The sequence below is a fragment of the Hypanus sabinus genome, chromosome 2, assembly GCF_030144855.1.
Source record: "Hypanus sabinus isolate sHypSab1 chromosome 2, sHypSab1.hap1, whole genome shotgun sequence".
Taxonomy (NCBI): Eukaryota; Metazoa; Chordata; class Chondrichthyes; order Myliobatiformes; family Dasyatidae; genus Hypanus; species Hypanus sabinus.
The window spans coordinates 28,858,268-28,879,049 of record NC_082707.1 but is presented as its reverse complement, the minus strand read 5'-3'; the positions used below and the strand labels follow the sequence as shown (position 1 = coordinate 28,879,049).

Below are 20,782 nucleotides of genomic sequence, written 5' to 3'. Positions count from 1 at the left end.
ATAATGTACCTAGATAATGGCAGACTGGTATAGGGAAGGGACAGTTTTTGTTTCTATTTTTTAAAAAAGCCTGAGAATGCCTTGGATACCTTTATTATTATTTAAAAGAGCTATTCTCTAAATGGATATATTTTTAAGAATCTATAGTGAAACATTGTTTTAGCATTAATGAAAGTCCTGAAACTTCATTCTACTTTTATTTTGGTAATTGCGTTATCGCTTGTTATTCTTTCAGATTCTCCACTATGAAAGGTCTTTTATTGACCTTGTTTCATGGTCCGAGTTGGTTTAAAGAAAGCACAAGGGTGGAACCTCCTAACCCATCTTACTTCCTTCCTTCTGAATATCCAGTCAGGAAATGGCACTGCTTACAGTTCATAAATAAGATGAAGTCAGGAACCCACCTCAAGGGCAACAGACTGGAGCGTACTGAAGTGAGCCAATAGGTTCACAAACACACCTGGCCTGCGGCAAGTTACAGGCTCCTACACCTCTACACTGAAGTGTGTGAGTAAGAAAAGCACTTGGTGTGGCATCGCCTGGCCTCTTGCTCTGATCCTATATATCATTGGGTCATGGCACTCTACATAGCTGAGCTAAAGGCTGGAGACCGTACATAATCAGGCACTTTAGCTTTGTACATCAACAGCTGAGGCATCAAGATCAGAGCTGCTAACCTTAAAGAAAAAGATCAGTCTTTTAAATAATATTCAATGGAGACACAAAAGTTTGCAGATGATAGCACCTGGAGCAAAAAAAAAACGGACCCAGACCAGACGAAGGGTCCCAACACAGAACATCAACCGTCCACTTTCCTCTACAGGTGCTGCTCTACCCATCAACTTCACCCAACAATGCCTTTAGCTTTTCTTTGACACTAATACCATTTCATCATGATTTATTATCTGTCTCCTGTCTTCTCCCCGAGCTTCTGGCACCCTTACTATTCAAGAACCCATCAACCTTCTCTTTAAATATACCCAATGACTTGGCCTCTACAGCCATCTGTGGCAATGAATTCCACAGATTCACTAACGTCAGGCTAATATCTATTCTAAATGGACATCTCTCTGTTCTGAGGCTCCACTTTCTGGTCCTAGGCTTACCCACTATATAAAACATTCCCTCTATCCAAGCCTTTCAATATTCAATGAGATTGAATACAAGAGATTTCAATAGGTTTCAATGAGATCACAACTCATCCTTCTAAACTCCAGCGAGTACAGGCCCGGAGCCATCAAACACTCATATGTTAACCCTTTCATTCCCATAATCATTCCCACGAACCTCCTCCTAACCCTCTCCAAAGTCAGCACACCTTTTCTTACGTAAGGGGGCCAAAAACGCTCACAATACTCCAAGTACTGTCTGATCATTGTCTTGTAAAGCCTCAGCAGCACATCTTCGCTCTTATGTTCTAGTTCTCTCGAAACGAATACTAACAATGCATATGCCTTCCTTACCACTGGCTCAACTTGCAAGATAACCTTGCATCAGGGTTAAAGCTATCGAGCTCCATGAAGGGAGTGAACCAGGTGCACCACATGGATTTGATCTTAGTTGCAGCTTGGTTAACAGAGGCTCTGACTTTGACTGCAACACCCAAGTTTTAAGGAAAACTGATAAGACTACAGAAGCTAAAAATAAAAAATTGCGCCAACTTGTTTCTCCAGAAGCCAAGGGATGGACGATGCTTCTGGTCTCTCCTGCACTCTTTTAAGTCCCGCGTTTGGCAGCACTGGCTGAGCTGCCAGGTACTGGCTCATGATTAAATAACTTGGCAAATCCCTGACTGCTACTCAAGTGAGGAATCACAAGGCTTGTGACCTTTAGGGTGGTGTGGTGAAGATACACCTCCACCATAGGAGATGTAAGGCATCCCTTCCTCTACTAGTCTGCACGTCAACCTTGGGCAAAGCGTAGCACTGCTTAGGGTCACGTGAAGCCAATGGCAGCTTGCGGTAGATGGTGCATATCACAAGTCCTGGTTTTGTAACCACTGATGCCAGACTGACAATCTCTAAAGAGCATTAATAATAGAAGACAGAGGGTAGTGGTTGAGGGCACTCATTTGAGCTGGAGATCTGTAATTGGTGTTCCATTGGGACCTCTGCTAATTGTGATGTATACAAATGGCCTGGATGAAAATGTAGGTGATGGGTTAGTCAGTTTGCGGATGATACCAAGACTGGTGGAGTTGTGAATAACGTAGAAGACTGGCAAAGAATACAGTGTGATATAGATCAGTTGCAGATATGGGCAGAGAAATGGCAGATGGCGAGCTTAGAGCAGATAAATGTGAGGTGCTGCACCTTTGTCAGGCAAGTTCAAGAAAACAGTACACTGTTAAGGGCAAGACCCTAACAGTGTTGCTAAGCAGAGAGAGCTTGGGACCCAAGGTCATAGCTTCTTGAAAGCATCGACACAGGTCGATAAGGTGGTTAAGAAGGCTCGTGGAATGCTTGCTGTTATTAGTCGAGGCACTGAGTTCAAAAGTCAAGAGGTTATGTTGCAACTTTGTTAAACTCTGGTTACGCCACATGTAGATTACTGCGTACAGTTCTGGTTGCCCACTATTGGAAGAATGTAGATGCTTTGGAGAGGGTGCAGAAGAGGTTGCTGCCTGGTTTAGAGGGTGTGTGGTATGATGAGAGGCTGGATAAACCTGGGTTATTCTCTCTGGAGCGCCAGATCTGGTAGAGCTTTACAAGACTATGAGAGGCATAGAGAGAGTGGATGGAGAGCTTCTGTTTCCCAGGATTGAAATCTCCAATACCATGGGGCATGCTCTGAAGGTGAGAGGGGGGTGGGTTCAAAGGAGAGGTTTTTACTCAGAGTCATGGATGCCTGGTATAGTGGTAGAGGCAAATAAATTAGAGACTTTTAAGATATGTTTGGATAGGCACCTGCATGCAAGGAATATGGAGAGATATGGAAACGGTGTAGGTAGGAGGGATTAGTGGCTGGGTTTTCTGATTTCTTTAGCTGGTTCAGCACATCACTGAGGGCTGAGTGGCCTGTTCATATGCTGTACTATTTTACGTTCTACGTTCTAATGGCTCAGGTTACCCGTCTTGTAAAGACATTGCCCAGGAGGCAATGGCAAACCGCTTCTGCAGAAAAATTTGCCAAGAACAATCATAGTCATGGAAAAACCATGATCGCCCGTGTCATACAGCACAGCACTTAATGAACAAACGATGAATTACTACTGTAGAAGTTATGGAGCATAGCCCAAAAACAAACCAACTTAAAAGTCATTGCTTCCTATATCTTCCACGCATCAATTTTAATCTTAAGTTATTAGAGTTTTGCAATAAATTTTAGAGTATTTGAATACAAAAGTTTCACAATCACATCCTGTGGAAATTATGCAAACAGAATACAATTGACCCAACTCAAAGCAAGTTTTAGAATCTGATACAGCTGTATAAATATTGCAAACTCATCAAGGAATTCTCAAACCACACACACAAAATAAAAATGCTGGGGGAACTCAGCAGGTCAGGCAGCATCAATGGAAAAGAGTATTGAACTGAATTGACTTTATTTCTTACATCTTTCACATACATGAGGAGTAAAAATCTTTATGTTACGTCTCCATCTAAATGTGCAATCATAGTAATTAATAATTATTTATAATAAATAGAACAATCAACGTAATATAGAGTACACTCAAGTCAGCACGAGTTCATCAGTCTGACGGTCTGGTGGAAGAAGCTGTCCCGGAGCCTGTTGGCCCTGGCTTTTATGTTGCGGTACTGCTTCCTGGATGGTAGCGGCTGGAATAGATTGTGGTTGGCAACACACACAAAATACTGGTGGAACACAGCAGGCCAGGCAGCACCAGCATTTTGTGTGTGTTGCTTGAATTTCCAGCATTTGCAGATTTCCTCATGTTTAGATTGTGTTTGGGATGGCTTGGGTCCCCAATGAACCTTCAGGCCCTTTTTACACACCTGTCCTTGTAAATGTCCTGAATCATGGGAAGGTCACATCTACAGATGTGCTGGGCTGTCCGCACCACTCTCTGCAGAATCCTGCGACTAAGGGAGGTACAGTGGTGCAACCAGTCAGGATGCTCTCAATTGTGCCCCTGCAGAAAGTTGTTAGGATTTGGAGGTCCATACCACCTGAGGTGGAAGAGGCACTGTTGTGCCTTTTTCACCGCACAGCCGGTGTGTACAGACCACGTGAGGTCCTCAGTGAGGTGGATGCCGAGGAACTTGAAGCAGTTCACCTTCTCAATCTCAGATCCACTGATGTCAATAGGGGTTAGCCCATCTCCATTCCTCCCGTAATCCACAAACAGCTGCTTTGTTTTTGCGACACTGAGGGAGAAGTTGTTTTCTTGACACCACTGTGTCAGAGAGATGACTTCTTCCCTGTAGGCCGCCTTGTTACTCTTTGAGATAAGGCCAATCAACGTAGTCCTGTCGGCAAACTTAATTAGCAGATTGGAACTGTGGGTGGCAACACAGTCATGGGCATACACAGAGTAAAGGAGGGGACTCGGTATGCAGCCCTGAGGGGCTCCTGTATTGAGTCAGAGGGGTAGTGGTGAGGGAGCCCACTCTTACAACCTGCTGACGATTTGACAGGAAGTCCAGGATCCAGCAGCACAAGGCAGGGTGAAGGCCGAGGTCTCTGAGCTTCTTGTCGAGCCTGGGTGGAACTATGGTGTTGAATGTTGAACTGTAGTCCAAGAACAGCATTCTCACATAAACATCGTTCTCCAGATATGCAAGGACGGAATGTAAAGCAGTGGCTATTGCGTCATCTGTCAATCGGTTGTGTCGGTAGGCAAATTGTAGGGAGTCCAGTTTGGGTGGTAGCAAGCTGGAAATGTAGACCTTGACCAGCTTCTCAAAGCATTTGCTTATTATTCAGGTGAGCGTGACAAGGCACTAGTTGTTCAGTCGACATTTCGGGCCAAGACCCTTCGGCAGGACTGAAACTGCCTGAAACATCGACTATACTCTTTTCCACAGATGCTGCCTGGACTGCCGAGTTCTCCCAGCATTTTGCCTATATTACTTGGATTTCCAGCACCTGCAGATTTTCTCTAGTAAGCAATTCCCAAAGATTATCACTTGTCTACCTTACCCAAAGCAGCATTGAGCTATTCCACGATTCGACAAGGTCAACTGCTCGAAGGTCCTGCCAGCAAATGAAGTTATGAAATGGTTTTCCTGTTCTCCTGCAACACAGACACAGAACATAGGAACATCATTGCAATTATACTTCTGAAAACTTAAAAGACCAGATGCACGTAGTGCAGGGTGATACAATGGAGTTTGTACGTTCTCTTTGTGACTACGTGGGTTTCTTCTGGGTGCTCTGGTTTCCCCTCACATTCCAAAGCCACATGGTCGGGGTTAGGGTTAGTTAGTTGGTGCTGGGAGCACGGCAACACTTGAGCTGCTCCAAGCACATCTTTGTACTGTGATGGTCATTGATGCAAATGATGTATTTCACTATGTTTCAATGTATATGTGACAAATAGATATAACCTCTCCCTTTTTTAATCTAAGCTGCAAGTGCATAAATAGATGTCCATCCTGTTGGGTGTGATCTTTCACTGACTCTATTTGTGTTTCTTGTATTTACTATGAATGCCCACAAGAAACTGAATCTCAGGGTTGTATTTGGTGACATATATATACTTTGATAATAAATTTACTTTGAACTTTTTTGAGCAGATGTTGCAACATATGTTGTAGATATACTTCAGAAGTTTAACAACGATAACAGAAAATTCTGGAGATAATCAGCCTGACGAATCAATGGGCTGAATAGCTGGATTCTGCACCTACTGTATATCTTACGGTATTTTATACAACAGAAAACAAGTGCAGTGCAAATCTGCATAGGGTATCAGTTTGTGTGTTTTAGCACTGAAGGCAGACTGTTGGGCAAGCTTTAGTACAACAAACAACACTCCTCATCCAAGCCTCCTCACCCAAGTATGCACAAGCAATAAAGAGCAATAGATTTCCAAGCTTTGATCACATATAGCCAGATTAAATCAGAAATCCAGCAAAAACAACTTCACTGATTATAGTATTCTGTCTTATGAATAAATATATAAGAGTTAAACAGATGGGTGCTGGGGTGGAAATCCATCTCTACCACAGCAGGTGAAAGATGCTCCTTCCCTCCACTAGCCTGCAGGTCACCCTTGGGCAAGGTTACCCTAGCACCTGCTTAGCAACCCGATCAGGGTCATGTGAAGCAATGGGAGAAGATAGTAGATGGTCATATGAGCAGCTGGTGCATATCACAAGTCTTGGTTATGTGACCGCTGATGCCAGGCAGATAATCTCTGAAGAGTATTGATAATGGCTGCAGTCACCCGTCTTGTAAAGACATGGCCCAGAAGGCAGCAATAAAAAAACTACTTCTGTGGAAAAATTTGCCATGAAAAATCACGGTCATAGATAGAAAACATTAAGAAGAACAGCGGGAAGGAAGTATTAAAAACAGAGGGACAGCAATGATCAGCCACATCATACATGGCACATGATGATGGTGATGATTTAAATAGACAACACGAATCTATCAGAAACTAATCTGTAACAGTAATCGATAAAACCAATCAGAAACATTTGGCTTGTCTGAAGGTAGTTTCTTCCTCCCAAACTTCATCCCAATATAGACCAACTTTTCTTTAAATAAACTTGGTGGAGGCTTTATCCTGAAGTCCTACAAACTAATAGCATGGCCGAGTCTACCTTCTGCAGGACTGGAAGCCTTCAGCTCTCCCACAAATCTGAAATACTGGAGGAAGCACAAATTCTATCTGAAACTTAGACAATGTATCTGGGCAATTACCTCATGCTCTAAATTCAGGCAAGGTATGCATAACAGAATAAATGTATTCTATTAATTTACAGGCTGAAAAGAACATACAAAATGTTTACTGCTAGAGATGTGTAAATTTCAGTATAGGCACCACATCCTCCATTAGAAATAGTGATGACTAAACAAGAAGATATCCAAATCTGCATATTTCTTCAACTTAGTTGCCACATTTAATTCAAATAGCATTGTGAAATTTAGGCAAATAATCTATATGGATAGTCCCATTACTGAAGTTTAGCTGCTTTCTCAATAAAAATGTCCTTGAAAAGTCAGCCACAAGTCTGACTGCCTGTAAAACAAAACATTAAAAATTCCGTGGTACAATTTGAAGTTAGGTTGTGCTATAGTTAGCATTCCCCTCAAAACCAGGTCCCTGGAATGCATATTAACTGGATTTTCCCTTATCCTAGTCTGCTGATGCAGCAGTCACTACACGCCAAAAGGAATTTGAATTGGGAAGCAATTTTAAATGTTTTGATTCTCCGATAAGGAGGCACATATATGCCATGTGATTTTAAACATTCGGCGGCATATTCACCTGGGAGAACCCAGCTGTACACAGTACCTGTTACAAAGCTGTAAAGAACTGAGAGAGCATAAGGGCAGGCTGCAAAAATCCTGACATACATTACAGTAAGTGAAGGACCCAGGATACTTAAGTAAATACTGGATTCCACAAAGAGGAACCATTTCTTCGAGGAAGTGAATCACAAATATGGAGCACAAGCTTAAATTTAGTGCTAGGCCATTTAGAAAGAAAAGATTTCTTCATGCAAAACACAGAAATATGAAACTTTCTTCCTTCAAAACAAAAAGGATAGCTGGACATTTAAAATCTCCAAGGCAGAGTTAAGGATTTTGTATTGTTCAGCTAGGGGAATTAACCCAGTCTTGACATAGATCATTCAAGGTCTGAATGAATGGCAAAATATGGTTACTTATTGGCGTGCCCTAACAGCAATGGGTAAACTATAAAAGACAAAGTTAACGCGCCCAACAGAAGCAGCTTCTAGTTTAGAAAATTTGTAGAAATGCTGGCAATGGGCACTGTATAGCTGGTAGAAGAGTTATGCTGTTTAGCAGCAGCCAGCCAATCTATTCCCTATAGCTGTTACATAATCCTATTGGGTAAACAAATCCAATATATTCCACTGACATTCAGCAGGCACCATTCAGAACAGCATTGCTGTAAACCACACTTTAAATGTTGCGGTCATTCAAACAATCAAATTTGAATCATGCTATTTTAAAGATACAATTTACTTCGATTTTTTCAACAGCTTCGCAGGTCATTTATTTTTTCAAACGGTTTCTTTCTGTAGATGCATCTCAAAATCTAATGCTTTCCAGATGCCCTGCAATATTGAAAACTAAAGATATCATTTAGGATTTGGCCATGAAAGAGTTTATAAAGCACTACCAAGCAAAGTAATCATATTTCTCGAGGGACTCCATAAGATTTAGGGATTTAGGATTTGGTAAGATAGCTGAAAACTGTAGAGAAATAAAAATTAGAAGCAGGGGCAGCTCAAATCTTTTCCTCCCTTCATTCTACGACCATTACTATAGTTCAATGAACTCTAACAAGATTGCAACTCCAAGTCTGAAAGTAGATGAAAGGGATTTTTTTTTAAACTTTGAGGTGGTAGGTTATCAACACTTACTTGTCCCAAGTAACAAACGTTGCTCTCTGCGTTGAAATGCCAAGGGCTACCATCTGCTTCATATGCAATTGTGAAGCTAGAAACACAAAGAAAGAAACATTAGTATTACAATCTGAAATATGACTGACATTTTGATTTAAAGCTCAACTGAATGTTGCTCTTCTGTGGAGACAACTCTATGCTTTTAGCTCAGCTCTGAAATACTATTCCCGTGAAATATCAAGTCAGCAAATTTGGGTTAAATCAGGTGTTCCCAACCAGAGGTCCTCCCATCCATTCTGCTCTCCAACGTCCGCTTGCTGAGGGAATCGGGCCTGCAGTCCTCGGAGTTCCCTGAAGCCGGAGGTGGGGACGGTGTGCGAGGAAGTGGAAGCGAGGCGAGCGGGCAGGAGTCCGTGCCAGGAAAAAAGCAATCCCTACCCGTCCATTCTGCTCTCCAACGGACATTACATTGGACTACATCTGTGGCAACGAAATACTCGGCGGGAGTACAGAAACAGAATCCCAGACACCACCATTCAACTGATTATTTATGTAACGGATTTTCCCCCAAGCCATTGGACTACCAACCTACTGCCCTCTGCTGTGCCTATTGCCTTGTTTATTATTTATTGTAATGCCTGCACTGTTCTGTGTACTTTATGCAGTTCTGGGTAGGTCTGTAGTCTAGTGTAGTTTTTGCGTTGGTTTACATAGTTCAGTGTAGTTTTTGTATTGTTCATGTAGTACCATGGTCCTGAAAAACGTTGTCTCATTTTTACTGTGTACTGTACCAGCAGTTATGGTCGAAATGACAATAAAAAGCAGCTTAACTTGACTTGAATGAACCATTTGGTTAATGGCAGAGGTCCAGGGCATAAATTAAAATGTTGGATTAGATTAATTTCCAGAAAATGCCTGGGTGTCACTATCTCCTGGACCCTTCATATAAATACTGTTGCAAAGGAAGCACGACAACGCCTCTACTTCCTCAGGAGACTGTGGCGGCTTGACACATCATCGAAAATCACAGCAAGCTTCTATAGATGTGTGGTGCAAAGTGCACTGATGGGCTGCATTACAGCCTGGTGTGGGAATGCCAATGACTTTGAGCAGAAACCTACAAAAAAGGTAATGGATTTGCCCCAGTAAATTTGCCCACGGGTAAAGCCCTCCCAACCATTAAGCACATATACATGAAACATTGCCATTGGATCCTCACCACCCAGGCCATGCTGGTGAATTAATGAATATTAAAGTAACCAGAAGGTGCTTCGTGTATTTTCCTCATAACAACAGAGTGTGCAGTTTCAAGTCCCTTATTCAGGACTGGGTTAACCTGAGATAACCTGACTGAATGGCGAAGTAAATTTATTTGACTTGCAACTTGACTTGAAGCAGTTATACACCAAGCAACAGAAACATTAAAATTACTTCTGAAAAAAAATCTAGATTATTCTTGGCAAAAACGATAGCAGGATTCATTGCCCACCTCCTACTTCTAATGGTACTTGCTATATTAACATACGAACGCTGCCAGACTGTCACGCAGGAAGCAATTTGGCTTTCAGATAGGAGTACAATTTGGATAAAGAGGGTTTTTTTTTCAATACTATTTCAGTACTTAAACTTCAAATACACTCCCGAGCCACAAACCAAAATCAATTAAGTTAAGCAACACACACAAGATGCTGGAGGAATTCAGCAGGCCAGACAGCATCTATGGAAAAAAGTACAATCGATGTTTCAGGTCAAAACCCTTCAACAGGACTGGAGGAGGGGTCTCAGCCTGAAACGTCGACCGCACTCGTTTTCCATAGACGCTGACTGGCCTGCTGAGTTCCTCTAGCATCTTGTGTGTGTTGCTTGGATTTAAAGCATCTGTAGATTTTCTCTTGTTTTCAATTCAGTTAATAATGTTTCACATTCTGATCAAAATTCAGTCAAGATGTCATGAATACACAAGATTAAAAAAGGCATTCTTAAGATATCATCAGTAAAGAATGAATATTTTGAACTGTTTCACTGTTTCTTCCATGAAGAGATACGTAGCTGAAGAAAATTGAAAGAGAAAATGATTAAACAGGCTCACTTATTTGCAAAATCTTCTGTGATTTAATATAGCCAATTGCTTTTGGATCTTTGCTTATGGAATTGTTCTCCAATTAATCTATAATTAAGAATATAATGACATTTGGTAGTAATAATGCTTCTATAATTATTACTCAGTATAAATTCCTCAGTCTTACTAAATTTCCCTCATTTCCAATTCCAGTAACAGAAGGGAAAATAAAGGGCTTAGTGTATTCAAAGGAAAATCCAATAAATTTCAGCAACCATCAATTTTGTTTATTTTTTTTAAGTGCTTCAGGGAATCGTATTTATTTGCAAATTAAGAACTTCACCCAGGGTAAAGTACTGTATGAAGTTACTCAGCTAATATTCATTTCATGCAGGTTTTACGAGCTAAACCACTTTACACCAAAGGCTGTATAAAACTCAATGGCAACTATTTTCCAAACATTTTAACTATGAGTCAGTGAGGACTAATGGCTTATTAGAACCAACATTCCTCACCCATATTGGATTGGGGTTGTATTACTGGGGGCTGATAAACAATCCCTCAGACCTCCATCGAACATCTCTACCATGAACCTGATTGAAGAGCTCAACAAGGCTGGACCCATAGACATGAAGCTACAAAACACGTCCCTCTGACCCCAGGTCATGAAGACCCACTTTAGGATGCACGTCCCTGTACCTATTCATTTGAAGGAACCTCTTTTATTCAAAAAGATTAAATATCACCATTTCCAATTTCAATTGATGCTTTAAATGCTTGGAATTTAAAATTTAAGAGCAATATTGAAATACCAGTCTTTAAAAGAAACCATTAAACAGTTTGCCAACTTTATCTAAGTAAAAAGTTTAACATGCTGAGGTCACCACTGGTGCTGAAAGGACAAAGCAGAGATCTGCTGGGTTCCTCCAGCATTTGTGTGTGTTGCTTTGAATCTGCAAATGAGGTTGCCAGTAATGCTTCGCAGGTCGATCTCAGAGTGCAGCAGGCTACATGAGGGAAGTGAACAAGGAACCACATCCAAGGTTCTTCTGCACAGTGAGCTCCTGGCCTTGGTCCGGCCAAGAGGCCACTGACCAGATACAACTGGCAAAGTAAATGGGAGCCTCCTCCCGGAAAGCGTGGGTTGGTATTGAGAACACTTGCCTAATACTCTAAAGTATGACATCAATTTGAATTTAACCTCAAGCAGCAGAAATAACTGAAATAAAAACCCAATGCCAGGAACAGCGGCCATGGAATTACCATTATTCTGAAATCGATGAGTCACAAATATCTGCCAGAGGAGGAAATGTGTCACTTTCACTCAGTGTAGGCTTTCCATGATTTGTGCCAAGCAATACAAATTAGTTGAATTGTCCTTTACTGCGGCACCAATTGTAGGCTGCCCAGTATAATCCGTGTTGACTTGACTTAACGCAAAGTACTTCACTGTACATGTGAGAAATAAAGCTAAAATCTTCTCATCCTCTTTACTCCAGTCTAGCAAGCCACATAGCCTAGAGGGTTAACAACATTCAAGGGATAGTATTAAGTTTTGAAACTCCAGAAACTAATCGAAAGAAAAACTTGGGATCTGGGGAAACTTGCCTTAGTTTTTCTTAGCGAGGCATTGACATCTGGCGTGGTGGCGTAATGAGGCCACCATCAGGGTGGAGGAGTATCACCTTATATTCTGTCTGGCTAGCCTCCAACCTGATGGCATGAATATCAATTTCTCCTTCCAGTTAAAAAATTCCTGCCTTCTCCCCCATTCTTCTATTCCCCACTCTGGCTTCTCACCTGCCTATCACCTCCCCCTGGTGCCCAAACCTCCTTCACTTTCTCCTATTGTCCATTCTCCTCTCCTATCAGATTCCTTCCTCTCCAGCCCTTTACATTTCCCACCCACTTGGCTTCAGTTATCACCTTCCAGCTATCCTCTTTATTCTCACCCCACTTTTTTAATATTCTGGTGTCTTCCCCCTTCCTTTCCAGTCTTGAAGAAGGGTCTCGGCCAGAAACGTCGACTGTAAATGCAGCCTGACCTGCTGGGTTCCTCCAGCATTTGTGTGTGTTGCTTTGGATTTCTAGCATCTGCAGACCTTGTTGTGTTAATACATTTACAATATTACTCAACTATTAAATACATTCTGCAAACTAAGATTAAAGGCAGAGTAATTATGGCAGTGATCTTTACACCCGACCCCAATCTTTCCCCTTACCTTCCACCGCCTCTTTCACAACAGCAACAAATTGTTCAAACATTGCTTCTGGGTCAACTTCAACCCATCCCGGTTTGGGATACAGCATCTTTATCTGTTTGAAAAGCAACAGGCAATTGTCAAACTGAAGAAAAACTCATTCATAATCACTATATTCTCTGCGTATACCACAGCTCAACACTTGATTTAATCCTAAATACTTCTTGATAAAAGAATAAATGGCGTGCTCTGACTTGCAGCAAGCCACACTTTTGTTAAAGCACCTGACTTAAAGGAAGTCCAAAAAATAAAATCAGAGTCATGATTATCAAAAGGGAAATCTCCAACATCAAGCAAAAAAGGTTAAGGGCTGAAGGACAAATCTGATAGGAGAGGAGGATGGAGGGATGGGGGATAAGCACCAGAGGGAGATGGGCAGGTGAGGAGAAGCGAAGGGCTAAGAGGGAAGCCAGAATGGGTAATGGAAAAAAGAGAAGGGGAGGGGGGAGAAATTATCAGAAGTGAGAGAAATCGATGTTATCTCTTCTGCCTATCACCTCTCAGCTTCTCACTTCATCCTCCCCCACATTCCCGCTCACCTGGTTTCACTTATCACCTGCCAGTTTGTACTCCTTCCCCTCCCCACATTCTCGTTCTGGTTTCTACCCTCTTTCTTTCTAATTATAATGACAGGTCTTGGTCCAAAATGAGTCTGTTCATAGATGCTGTCTGACCTGCTGAGTTCCTCTAACATTGTGTGCGTTACTCTGAATTTCCAGCATTTGCAGAAACTTATGTTAGTGATTTAATTGAAATATACTCCAATATAGCAGATGTCATTCAATGCTTTTTCAACAATCAATGGTTGCGTGAAACCACCAAAAGAAGGGAGAAAGTGCAGTATGGGCAATGAATGAAGAGCTTCCTTTGAAGCACCTGGACAACCTGTATAATGCACGTGTATTAACAGGATGACAGAAATCAATGAGGTTACACTTGCTCCTACTGAACTTTTAAACTTTCATCAGCTGCTTTGTCATCACAATCTTGAACAGGAAAAAAGCACTTCAATCATACTAAAGAGTTTAGATTCACCAATACTATGCAATGGCACAAAAAATCATGTCAAAATAAATACAATTAACTGAGGCTACAATGACTGGCAATAATATTGGGGAAAATGTCTTCATCATTTGGACATCAATTTTCCCATTTAATCTACCTTAGAAAAGTCAAGTGACTGCAAGTCCCAGTTCAGTTACCCCCTTGTTAATGCTTTGCTATGAGCATAGACAAGGCACAAGTACAATCACTACAAGCTGTTGGTCGGTCTTGATCTCAAACCCCAAAGCTTTTCCATTGGTCAGCTATATGCTGGCTGCTCTAAATTGGAGATTTAATAAGTCTCCAAATGAAATGGTGAATTCTGAAGCATTTTAATTTTGAAATCATAAATATTTGTGCTTTGGTACAAGACAGCCACATTACTTTACTGTCACCAAACAATTGATACTAGAGCGTACAATCATCACAGTGATATTTGTTTCTGCGCTGCGCGCTCCCTGAAGTACAAATCTAAGTAAATATAATAAAAATTTAAATTATAAATCATAATTAGAAAATAGAAAAGGGAAAGTATGGTAGTGCAAGTCAGGTCCGGGTATTTGGAAGGTACGGCCCAGACCCGGGTCAGGATCTGTTCAGCAGTCTTATCACAGTTGGAAAGAAGCTGTTCCCAAATCTGGCCGTACGAATCTTCATTCTCCTGAACCTTCTCCTGGAGGGAAGAGGGACAAAAAGTGTGTTGGCTGGGTGGGTCATGTCCTTGATTATCCTGGCAGCACTGCTCCAACAGCGTGCGGTGTAAAGTGAGTCCAAGGATGGAAGATTGGTTTGTGTGATGTGCTGGGCTAGGTTCACGATCTTCTGCAGCTTCTTCCGGTCTTGGACAGGACAACTTCCATACCAGGTTGTGATGCACCCTAGAAGAATGCTTTCTACAGTGCATCTATAAAAATTAGTGAGGGTTTTAGGGGACAGGCCAAATTTCTTCAGCTTTCTCAGGAAGTAAAGACGCTGGTGGACCTTCTTGTCAGTGGACTCTGCTTGGTTAGACCAAGTCAGGTCATTTGTGATATTCACCTTGAGGAACTTACAAGCTTTTGACCTGTTCCAACTGTGCACCACCAATGTAGATGGGGTCGTGTGGTCCACTACTCCTTCTGAAGTCAACAACCAATTCCTTCGTCTTGCTGATATTGAGGGATAGGTTATGGTCTTCACACCATGCCACCAGGTTCTTAATTTCCTCTCTGTACTCAGACTCATCATTACCCAAGATGCGACCTACAGTTTTTGTGTAATCAGCAAACTTGTATATTGAGTTCGATGGAAACTTGGCTACACAATCATGGGTGTACAGTGACTACAGCAGGGGGCTGAGTACACAGCCTTGTGGGGCACCGGTGCTCAGAGTGATTGTAGAGGAGAGCTTGTCCCCTATTTTTACAGCCTGGGTCCTGTCTGTGAGGAAGTTGAAGATCCAGCTGCAGATCTAAGTGCTAAGACCCAGGTTCCGGAGCTTAGGAATCAGGTTATTTGGAATGATGGTATGTAGTCAATGAAAAAGAGCCTTGCATACGTGTCTTTATTCTCCAGGTGTTCTAAGGAGGAACGTAGTGCCAGAGAGATGGCATCTGCCATTGACCTATTGCTCAGGCAGGCGAATTGCAAAGCATCGAAGTAGGTTATGGTTGATGTGTGCCATAACCAATCGCTCAAAGCACGTCATGGCAATTGATGTTAGAGCCACAGGTCGATAGTCATTCAGGCACGCCACCTTGCTTTTCTTTGGCACCAGGATTATCGTTGCCTTCTTAAAACACGAGGGGATCATTAATCATTAAATGATTTTTGCACATATTTTCAATGTGTATGTTTTATCAATAATTTTCGACAAGCTACATAGTTTTACTCAATTATTGTGAAATATTTATATATGAAAGTTAGATTTTATTTGATTTACAAGGAATGGTATAAAGCCTAATTTTATGGAAGTACTGTAACAGCAAACAGATGGCCACTATAATATCGAGATCAACACCAGGTAGAGCAGCTGACAAAGTCTGCAGATGGTGGTGAACTAAAGCTTCTGTATTCCCCCTCCCCAAGGGGCATGAAATAGGTGTCACGGCTTTTAGTTATCGTGTCTCTGAGAAATACATAAAATTTTTAAAGCAGCTTCACAGTTACACTGTTCCACAAGTTAAAAAGCTTATGATCATTTACACAGAGTTACAGAACAACCTTTAATATAGCAGTATGTCTAGTATTTCCTAAGGTTATCACTGAGGTATTATGAAAAGGTCATGAACATAACACATAATCACTGGAATCCATCAACAAAAGCCTTGACCAAACTATTAATGCTGATTATTGCACCTCAAGTGACTGTTTCAAAATGCCCCCAATCTGGATCAAAAATTCCAAACAGCTTCATATCTATGAATAGGGCTATTATTCTCTTTTTAAAACTGTGGGAGCAGAATTTCAAGCACATTGGGTAACAGGTCCAAAAGCAATTCCAACAATCCTGAAAAACAGTGGACAGCTCCACACAACTTTTGAGAAGAATGTCACACATCTATTTGAATCAATGGAATTTATCATATGCATACATTAAACAGTGGAAACTTAACCCACCAACGTCCAAATGAAAGTTGAAGTGATTTTACCAATGGACTGTCCAAAGTGCAGCTAAATAGTCACTCACGATGAAAACTTTCAAAGCTACTCAAATTAAATTTTTAGTGCTAGCATAAGTGAAAGGACTGAAATTTTTGGGTGATATTTCCAAAATCTTATTCCTCCTGAGGCAGAACTGTGTTAATTTCTCAATATGGTCACCTTCCTACTCTCCCTTTTCCAATCTTTGTCTTAGATGAATGGGACTGAAATGAAATACTCCTTCCCAGTTGTGGAGTTGAATGTACAGCATTAATCACTTTTCAGGCACTAATTTTAGTGTCAAATGTGGTAAAAATCCTCAAATGATCAGGGGTCTGAAAGCTCTCCATTTTGTAAATGCAACACACACAAAATGCTGGTGGAATGCAGCAGGCCAGGCAGCATCTACTGGAAGAAGCACAGTCGACATTTCGGGCCGAGACCCTTCGTCAGGACTAACTGAAAGAAAAGATAGTAAGTTAGTTCTGACGAAGGGTCTCAGCCTGAAACGTCGACTGTACTTCTTCCTATAGATGCTGCCTGGCCTGCTGCGTTCCACCAGCATTTTGTGTGTGTTGCTTGAATTGCCAGCATCTGCAGATTTTCTCGCGTTTCCATTTTGTTACTGTGTTATTTTGCTGTTAGCCAGTAAGACATGGCTCTAAGGTGAATTAGGTTATGTGTCCAAGTCTGGTAAAGTAACATTTCAGGGCATTACTGACAGCCCTGCACTGTTAGAGCATAGCTTTGGATGAGGCTCTAAAATGACACATCATATCGAAGAGAACAAGCTTTTCAATGCTCTATCCACAATCATCACCAACAGAAATAAGTAAGACTTGGCTTCTTTGTCAAGCACCAGCATTAACAAATTGCTGTAATAGGGATATATGAGGGGTATACATAGGGTAAAGGCAAGCAGGCTTTTTGCACTGAGGTTGGGTGGGACTTCAACCAGAGTTCATGTGTTAAGGGTGAAAGGTAAAATGTTTAAGGGCAACACAAGGGGAAACTTCTTCACTCGTGAGGATGCGGAATGAGGTGCCAGTCCAATTTGTACGTGCAAGCTCAATTTCAACATTTAAGCAATGGTACGTGGATAGCAGAAGTATGGAGAGTTACGGTACCAGTGAATGGAGTGGGCAGTTTACATGGTTCAGCATGGACTGGATGGGCAGAAGGGTCTGTTTCTGCACTGTACTTTTCTATGACTATGACACATTTCAAGTATGTGATTGTAGACAAGGTACTCAAGGCAGCTTCCAACACAATCTGGACTTTGTTATTCCAAAGAGCGTCCAACATCAAAAATTATTATGCTCATATTCAATAAATAACCTTGACCCCACCTCCCTTTCCGTTTCACTTCAGATTTGTAATAGAAAAATACTTTGCCTTGCATGAGTGTCAACATTCATATCAAATTTACTTTGAATGATGCAATCTAACATTGATCTAGACTGAGATGCTCTTCTGTTACATGCTTCAAATGACGTGTCCAATTGCCCTTCAGTTGCTACTGAACTACCACCTTGAGTTACTGCAGTCTGTTGGTGGCAATGCTGATTGAGATGATACACCAGAATACTGACCTTGTGAGAACAGAGGAACAACAGATGTATTTTATTGTCAGGAAAATGCAACTTGCAAAAGGACTTGGATGAGGTGATGCTTGTAGGGATTTGTTGCCCCTTACGGGCAGGTTTGCCAGAGCTGATGGGAGTGATTTAAACTAATATGGCAGGGGGATGGGAACCAGTGTGACAGGGCTGAGGATAAGCCAGCAGGTTAACAAGTAGATGATGCAACATGTAATATGGATGCGAGGAAGGACAAGACAATGACTGGGTACAACTGCAGACAGAGCAAAGAGTTAAGTTGTATCACAGAGGCAAAATTCATAAGGGCGAAGAAAGCAGGACTGAACGTGCTGAATTTAAATGCTTGTAGCATTCGGAATAAGGTAGACAAACCGTGGTGCAATTGGAGATTGATTGGTATGACGTTGTGGGCATCACTGAGTCATGGATGAAAGAACGTCATAATTGAGGGTTTAACATTAAGGATATACTTGGTATTAAAAGGACAGGCAGAAGGCATAGACAGTGGTGTGGCTTTATTGGTAAGAGATGGAATGACAACTTTAGAAAAAGGTGACATAGGGTCAATGTCAGATTTTTGTGGGTGGAGTTAAGGAACTGCATGGGTAAAAAAAAAACACGTTCTGGGAATCACACATAGCCTCCAAATAAAAGCAAAGATCTAGGGTTGAGATTGCAAAGGGAGCTGGAAAAAGCATGTAACAAGGGTGATGCTACAATTGTAATGGGGGACTCCGATATGCAAGGGGATTGGGAAAATCAGGTTGGTGTTGGATTGCAAGAGAAGGAATTTGTTGAATGCCTATGAGATGGTTTTTTAGAGCAGCTTGTGCTTGAGCCTATTAGGAGAAGGGCCATCTTAGATTGGGTGTTGTGTACTAACTGAGATCTCATTAGGGAGTTTTCCCTTTGGAGACAGTGATCATAATATTATTGAACTCTTACTGCAATTTGAGAGGGAGAAGCACAAGTCACATATAAGAGTACTGCAATGGAATAAAGGGAATTACAGAGGAATGAGAGAGGAACTTGCCCAGGTGGATTGGAGGGGGATACTGGCAGGGATGATGGCAGATTAGAGGTGCTGAAGTTTTTGGGAATAGTTCACAAGGCACAGGATAGACATGTCCCAGAGAAGAAGTAGCTCTCAAATGGCAGGGGTAGGCAACTGTGGTTGAAAAGGGAAGTTAAGGACTGTATAAAAGCCAAGGTAAAGGCATATAAGGTAGCAAAAGTAAGCGGGAAGTTGGATGATTGGGAAGCTTTTAAAATCCAACAAAAGGCAACTAAAAAAAGCAATAAGGGAAAAGATGAAATATGAGGGCAAACTAGCCGATAACATAAAGCAGGATTCTAGAAGTTTTTTCCCCCCAGTTGTATAAAGAATAAAAGGGAGGTGATAGTTGATATTGGACCACTGGAATATGATGCTGATGATATAGTAATGGGGGGGACAAAGAAATGGCAAATGAACTTGATAAGTACTTTGATTCAGTCTTTACTGTGGAAGACACTAGCTGTATGCCAGAGGTCCATGAGTGTCAGGGAACAGGAGTGAGTGCCATTGCTGTTACAAAGGAAAAAGTGCAAGGCATGCTCAAAGATCTTAAGGTGGATAAGTCACCTGGGCCAGATCCCAGAGTCCCGAGGGAGGTTGCTGGGGAGATAATGGATGCATTGGTCATGAGCTTTTAGGAATCACTTGATTCTGGCATGGTCCTGGAGGACTGGAGAATTGAAAATGTCACCTCACTCTTTAAGAAGGGAGGAAGTCAAAAGAAGGGGAACTACAGGCCAGTTACCCTTACTTCAGTAGTTTGTAAGTGTTGGAGTCCATTATTAAGGATGACGTTTCAAGGTACTTGGAGACGAATAATAAAATAAGTCAAAGTCAGCATGGTGTCGGACAAAGGTGAGGCAGAGGATGTCCTTTACGTAGATTTTCAAAAGGGATTTGATAAGGTGCGTCACATGATGCTGCTTATCAAGATAAAATCCTATGGCATAACAGAAAAGATACTGGCATGGATTGAGGAATGGCTGACAGGCAGGAGGCAGCGAGTGGGAATAAAGGGAGCTTTTTCTGGTTGGCCACCAGTGATTACTGGTGTTCCTCAGGGGTCAGTATTGGGATCACTACTTTTCACATTGTTCTGTTACTTATTTGGACAATGGAATTGATGGCTTTGTGGCAAAGTTTGCGGATGAAACGAAGATAGGCGGAGGGGTAGGTAGTGCTGGGGAAGCAACACAATTGCAGCAGGAATTGGACAAATGGGCAGGAAAGTGGTAGATGAAATACAGTGTTTGGAAATGTATGATAATGTAGTTTGGTAAAAGGAACAATAGTGCAGACTATTATCTGAATGGGAAGAAAATTCAAACATTAATGGTGCAAAGGGACTTGGGAGTCCTCGTGCTAGACTCCCAGAAGGTTAATTAACAGGTTGAGTTTGTGCTAAAGAAGGCAAATGCAATGTTGGGATTTATTTCAAGAGGAATAGAATATAAAGACAAGGAGACAATGCTGATGCTTTATAAGGCAGTAGTCATGCAACTCTAGGGGTATTGTCAATAGTTTTGGGCCCCTTATCTCAGAAAGGATGAACTGTCATTGGAGAGAATCCAAGAGTTTCACGAAGATTATTCTGGGAATGAAGGGGTTAACATATGAGGAACTTTTGG

At 41.6% G+C, this 20,782-nt stretch overlaps 1 protein-coding gene across 1 annotated transcript in view; it reads right to left on the bottom strand.

Annotated features, from left to right (window-relative positions):
* Positions 1-20,782, bottom strand: part of gk5 (glycerol kinase 5) — a 75,293-nt gene that overhangs the window by 32,931 nt on the left and 21,580 nt on the right. The window contains exons 2-4 of the mRNA XM_059993808.1: positions 12,792-12,885; positions 8,529-8,604; positions 5,107-5,200 (exon numbers count right to left, since the gene is read on the bottom strand). Coding sequence (XP_059849791.1) covers positions 5,107-5,200; positions 8,529-8,604; positions 12,792-12,885 — 264 coding nt within the window. The remainder of the gene's footprint in view (positions 1-5,106; positions 5,201-8,528; positions 8,605-12,791; positions 12,886-20,782) is intronic.